At 44.3% G+C, this 6,588-nt stretch overlaps 1 protein-coding gene across 1 annotated transcript in view; it reads left to right on the forward strand.

Moving 5' to 3' along the window:
• The first annotated feature begins 180 nt into the window (after positions 1 to 180).
• CCNYL1 (cyclin Y-like 1) overlaps positions 181 to 6,588 on the forward strand; it is a 48,094-nt gene continuing 41,686 nt past the window's right edge. The window contains exon 1 of the mRNA XM_010007381.1: positions 181 to 256. Coding sequence (XP_010005683.1) covers positions 181 to 256 — 76 coding nt within the window. The remainder of the gene's footprint in view (positions 257 to 6,588) is intronic.

Consider the following 6,588-nt stretch of genomic DNA (forward strand, 5'->3'; position numbering starts at 1 on the left):
GCCGCCCGGGCCTCCCCGGGGAGCAGCCCCGCGGCTTCTCGCGTTTTCAGGCCTCCGCGCCGCGGCCAAAGCTCCGAGGTGCAGAACGCCCCGCGGGACGTGCCTGTCCCCGCTGCGATTGGTGTCAGGGGGCTCTGCAGTCGCTGCAAAGGAAAGTCCGGCCTGGCAGCCCCGCTCCCCATGGCCGGGACGTCACCTCTGCGAGTGCTCATCTCCAGCGTGGAGCAGCCCCTCTGTGACCGCCTGGTGCATTGGGGTCAGAGCCCTGACCGGGGCCGTGCGGCCAGAGCTGCTCTGGGCTGGTGAGGTGGTGGCAGCGTTCCTCTGGCTCTGCTTGTGCACGGGCCTCTCTTCGCCTTTGGCTCCGTTTAATCTCTTGTCTGGCAAAGCAACACAGTGCTCCTCTGCTTTGTGTGTCTCCATCTCCAGTTACTTGAACTTCCTCCAAAGACTGCTAAAGGCCACGGGAGGGCCGAGGAAGCATCCTGGCAGTGCTTGCACTCCAGCTGCCTGGAGGCAAGTGCTCCACCGAAAGGGGCAGGACCTCCATCCATGCTCCTCAGCCCCTGCAAGCAGCCCCTGCAAGGGGCCAGGCCATGTGTGAAGGACCACATGTGGGGGTGCAAGGGCAGGGGAGCAGCATGCTTCCCTGGGCCCCTCTCCAGTGGCAGTGTGCCCTGGCAGCTCCCAGTGCCACTATCTCTCAGGTATGACTAGCCCTCAAAGTTAGGGAGCATAACTGGCTCAAAAAAAATCTTTCCCACAGGGAGCAGCAAACCTGGCTGGCAGATGAAAGCAAATGTGGTTACATCTGGAAGCTGTTCATTTCAAAAGAGTGGCTCAAGATTAATGAAAGCCTTTGAGGAGGAGTGTTACAGGCTGCACAGGGGTGGCAGGAACTAAAGCTTGTTTTTAGGGTTCTGCTACTGTAGGGGAATGGAAACCAGAATTTCACTTGCCCCAAACCAGTTCATACTTGTCTTATGGCAACTCAGACTTCTCCTCATAAACATGCCAGAGCAGGTGTGATGATTCAGCTTACTGTGGTTTTACGTCCAAAAGTGCTGGTTGCTTGCCACTACTCCTGCTTTTGAGAGTTTGAAACTGGTTGTGCTATTATCTCAATTATTTTTTCAATTATTTATACAGGTGGCGTGGGAAAAGCAATGGGAGTGATTACACTTGAAATGGGAGCCCTGCTTGCATGAGTTTTTTAATCACTTACGCTGTGCCTAAACTACACCATCAGGCAAATGGAGGGAAACTCCCAAATGGCACAAACCTTTTGCCTCCTCCTCTGGCACCACATGCCAACCCTAGGATCTCCAGCCGAGGAGATGTGGAGGGCTCCAGTGCTCCCAACTGCCTCCTTACCCCTCAAAACCAGTTTTCTTCTGCTGCATTTCAGAAGACCTAGGGTCTGGCAAGATAGCAACTAGAGTGAAAGAAGGCAGTGTGTGAAAATGTATACATTTGCTCTTAAAAATACAGCAAGTGCTTGTGTCCCAAGAAGATCTTTCAGTAAGTCACATACCCCTGAACATCTTTGAAGCCCAGCAGGTTTTCTACCGATCCTGCTCCACTTCCCACAACTATTTCCCCTTCTTCCTTGCTAATGTTCTAGCACGGACTTTTGTGAGCTTTATACAGGACATCAAAAATTACTTTCCAGATCATAAGTGGATAGTGACGCTATTAAAAGGGAACCAAGTCAACTAGAAGTTCAGTAGCGGCCCTGATTCCCCAACTTCATTCTAAGTCTATATTTACCTGCTTTTACCCTCTCTAAATCAATTTTCTAAGAAGGTACAGATCCCAAGTATCGTAGCGGCAGAGAAAGAGACTTGGGTTGCTCCACCCTTCCTGACAGTAAAAGAATAAGGAAAATGCAACAACAAAGAATTATGGCTAAAACAGCTGTGCAGAACTGAAATGCTTTTTCTCCCACAGGGCAGGAGCTTATCATAACAATGAAGTTGCAAGTACATGGCCTGGTTCAGCTTTTAAACACTGCGGAAGGCTGCAAGGACACCTAAGCTGCAGATAAACTTGTGAGGTAGGGAAAAGCTGGCTTTAAGGTAAGCAAGAATGTGTTACAGTATAAAGAAACACCATCCAGTCTGTTCTTATCTTACTCAACTACTTGATAGAGCAAAGGCATAATGCGTCCCACTATAAGTAAATCCTGCTACCTCAGATGTAGGTAAGCTGCTTGGGGTAATTAAGAAAAAGTGTTTAAGGGCAATGCTCCTTGTAATACTGAGAAGAACAAAGAATCAAATAAATGAGACACAAATGAGAGCAAATTATTTTGAAGCTATACTAATATACCTCCCTTTCTGAAATATTCTCTTTCCTGCTTAATACTTGAAATTGTCTCTTAGAAATGAGTGTGACAGATCTTGTGATAGTTCTGCAGATACTGCATGTACTGCATGGCTGCACATGGATTTTGAAGCCATCCCTGATGTGGGGAAAATACTGCATCCCTCACACAATCTCTGGTTACCAAGGCAAAGGCAGGTATAAATAGAAACAATCTGATTTTTTTTTTAACTTTGTCTAGAAACCTGTGTTACTGATAGTGCTCTGACAGCAGTGCCTTATTCCAAATAGCTCTGTTCTACATTTGTGTAGAAACTTCTGGTTGTACACGTTTGATCCTTTCCTCTCTAAATAAATAGCAGCTACTTCTGGTTGTCATTCCACGGAAATATGAAAACTGTCTTTGAAGTTTGGACAAATATCTGTTTTGCTAAGAGCTTTTATCAACCAAATGAACACGAGCTAACACAAAGCTTGGAGAAAAACCTGGAAAAGAAATATGTCTTTCTCCCTAAGCATCACCAGACGTGGCCATTCAAATTACTAGAAGTGAAATTATTTAATTTTACATTTCCATCCTCACCAGTAGCTTCCAGATCCTGCACGTGAGTGAGATAGATGATGTGGTTAATCACTTGCTGGTAAATACAAAGGGAATAAACTATAGATTAATTTGGCTGATGACACTTTGCTTTTGCAAAATCAAGACAGCCTCAGCCTGAACTGATCTGGACCATCTTTGAAAACAGCAGAGTGAATTAAAAATAAAATCTTAAGTTTCTGCAGAAACTGGTGGGTTTTCAGTAGATCTTAGAACTTGTTGCTTCAGCAAGATCGTTACAAAAAACTAAATTTATGGTCTGATCTAGCGTGTCATTTACTTTACACACAGAGTTACATTAAACAATGGAAGTAATGATAAAAAATATGAAGATGTATAATTTCTTAAGTGCTTGAGCTGAAACACAGGAAGATTCTGGAGCCTCTGAAGAAGGAATTGTTCCCATCAGTAACATTATATTCACGCCTTCAACCTTGGATCTTGATAAACTGTCATACATAATCACCACGTTTATTAAAATGTCTTGTTACAGAAGGATCACTTAGCTTTAAGTGGAACTGTGTGACTGATCTCTAAAAGGCCTTGCAGGTCTGAAAGCTAACATTATTCTGAAGTTTTTATTGAAGAACAAAAAGCAAAATGAGTAAGCTTCTCTTCACAAGCAACCACTGCAGTTCCAGCTGCACTTCAGTTGCTGGAAGCCTCCTTCACTTACCAGGGCACTTTCAGAAGTTCACAGAAGTTTGCAGCCTTATTCATGTCTCCAGTTGATGGACTTCCAGACCATGAGATGCCACGTGTTGAGTCGTATGAGAGGAGAGTCCCTAACCCACCATGGTGTGACTGACACATGAGCAGGCATTGGTGTGCACATTGGCGGATACCAGGAATGGTTGCTCCAGCAGTGCTCCAGTGAGCATAGGGCTGTGGTCAGGAATTCGTGATGCAGTGCTGTGATTTCCCTCCTCTGCCAGCAGCTTCTGTACTCATTGCAGCTGGTTGGTGGTTGTCAGGCAGGGCAAAGTGTGTTTGGTGTGTGGGATCCTGCGCTGGGGAAAAATGCTGAAAAAAATCACCCTTCTATGGAGACGGAGTGGGGATCTAGAGGCTTAGTATTTGGTGGCCAGATTTCTGAGGTGCTCTGGAGGTGCAGTGTTGGAGAGGAAATTACAGTGCAAGCAATGCCCTGTGTTAATTTAACTAGTTAACAATAACTGATTTAAAAACATTGAAAAACAATTATATGGACAGGTGGATAACAGCTATAGCATTCACATAGATGCAAAAACATCTGCCTCACTGCAAAGGCTACCTTTTAAAACCAAGCACAACTCAAGTTTACAAAAAATGTGGGGGATTTAGTGTTATTTGTAATGGTATTGGCCGTGTTCTTCTTCTGCACTTCTTAGAAGACAATGGAGAAGCAGCAAGAGTCAAGTCTAAGCAGTTTCAGGTACCGTAAAGTTAATAGAAGGTGCTCCTCAGAGCCCCCCTCCAGGTTTTGTTAGCCCAGGGATGGAATTGGAGCTTTAGGAGTTTGCCCTAAACAAACTTACTGCAGGGCTTTTGCATGTAATTTGACTCTTCTGTATTAAGTCATGCATCCATGTTAATGTTTGTGTTAAAAAACTGGAAAGCATTTTCCTTTTCCTCATAGGAAATGTGTATCTATGACCTGCAGTAACAGCTATTTCTAACACTTGGTACATCAGAATAGGAGTTCTGCCAGCCCTCTGCCCAAGGGTGCACAAAGTCCAACTTTGCAGGCCTCTGTCTTTCTTGGCTTCAGCACATCTCAAATTATCTACTCAGGTACTAAGTCTCCATTACCACTACCTTAGCCTTTGATAACTGTGAAGCTAATTTTACTTTATCTTAAGACAAAGTAAAAGTAAGATCAGAATAGAGAAGCTAAGGTAAAGAAACATTAAGTCCCGTATGTCTGTGCTGTAGGTTTCCCTGCAGTGATCCAGATGCTCACATGCGACCCAAGAAGCCTCTGCATTGCTTGTAATGACATCTTAAATTGCTGCAGAAGCAAAAGAACAGATTTAATCAATGACACCAGCACTGCAGTCTGTTCTTATGCTATGAAACACAGGCTCCCAGCCCTGGCTTGCATGTATTCACCTCTAGCCAAGGGTAGTAGTACAGAAGATTTAAAAGTGAGAAAATTTGGGCTACTAAAAATCCTCCTCGTGTGTTCTGAACAGCATCATCGGTTTGTCTTTTTTTCTTTTTCCCCAAAAAACATTGGAATCTTCTATTTCCTGAACTAGCATTTTGCTTTGGGATTTTTCCCTTAAATGGCCATAGTCTTATTTTACTTGTCAACTTCAAAAGACAATCAAGGGTGCAATATTTTTGTCCTGCCAGCTGCTGGTGGATTTCAAAACAGGATGCCTGTTTTCCCCCCCATTATGTGCAACAATGAGACACAGAAGTCTGAGCTTTTGTTTTCAGTTGGTTACACAGGTTCAACCTGGTGATTCATTCTTCCTGCAGCTATGTTTCCAGGAAAAGACAAAGTCCTGGCTCTTCTCCAAGTATCCATAGATTGCTGGAGAGTAAGATCAGAAGGCAGTCCTTCTCCCTCAGCTGGGACACTTTCTAAGAAGAGAAAAATTGAACAAAACTCATCCCAGAGCTCATGTTATCACTCTCCAGACAAGCAAGGAGGCACATGTCCTTGGACAGGCATGTGCACTACTAAGTCAGGGTGAAGATAAGAGCATAATTTACAAGACTTCAGAATCTTGGCCCTGTGAAGCACAACCAAGCATTTGCAAGGACCCTTTCTCCATTTCTGGGACTGATGGTGACTGTGAAGCTGGATGGTTTATAGAAAATCCTACAATCTAATCTCAAGTTTTTTAGAAAACTCAGATTCTTGTTGCAGTTGGTGTCTGCAAGAACCTGCCCTTGGATTTGGGAATTTTTCAAGAGTCGTTATTCAGATAGGAGCTGGTAACTATGGTTTCTGATGTCTCCTCTCAGGGATACTGCTGCTGATAGATGAAGGGAAGCCTGGTTTTGCTTCATGAAGCAAGGGGCTACAGTGCTGTGTGGTTATGAATGCACGTGCTAAGCTTTCAGAGAGGGAGTGAAATACAAACATGCACAAATCTACCTACAAGTAGCCATTGCAGGAAATGTAAAGACTTGTCTGAGAAGTGGAGTTCCTTTGAACACAAGCAGACAGCGGCTCATGTGGACTGGGCAAACAGGCCAAGTAAAGAGACAGACTTAGCCACCCCTATGAGCCCACAAGCCAAATCACAGCTGGTTGCACTAATGTTAGTCCTCTCAAGCCTGGCAGCCTTCATTTATTATGCACCCTGCACATAATTACACATATAGTTAAGCTTACAGTTCTGAGCTGCATTCAGTAGTTGGCAGGGTACGTTCCTGACTGTTACAGATCCTTTGACCTCATTAGATTCACATCAGGAGTGAATCTGGTCCTTTGTATTTTCAGAATAAATCATAGGTCTTTTTTATCTTAGTATCTCAGGAATATAGGTTGCTCCTCCCTTGGCTGTCATCACTATCTGACTGAGGTTTTGTTTCAGGATTCTGCCTGGCCTTCCTTAAAGGCTGTGTGGATTTCTCCTGGAAATTACAGCAACTTCCCCATAGGGCTTAAATTAGCTTTTGTTGCCCACATTTTGGAAAGTTGCTTTCCCTTTTGTGAAAATTAA

The sequence above is a fragment of the Chaetura pelagica genome, unplaced genomic scaffold, assembly GCF_000747805.2.
Source record: "Chaetura pelagica isolate M959 unplaced genomic scaffold, ChaPel_1.0 scaffold21, whole genome shotgun sequence".
Taxonomy (NCBI): domain Eukaryota; kingdom Metazoa; phylum Chordata; class Aves; order Apodiformes; family Apodidae; genus Chaetura; species Chaetura pelagica.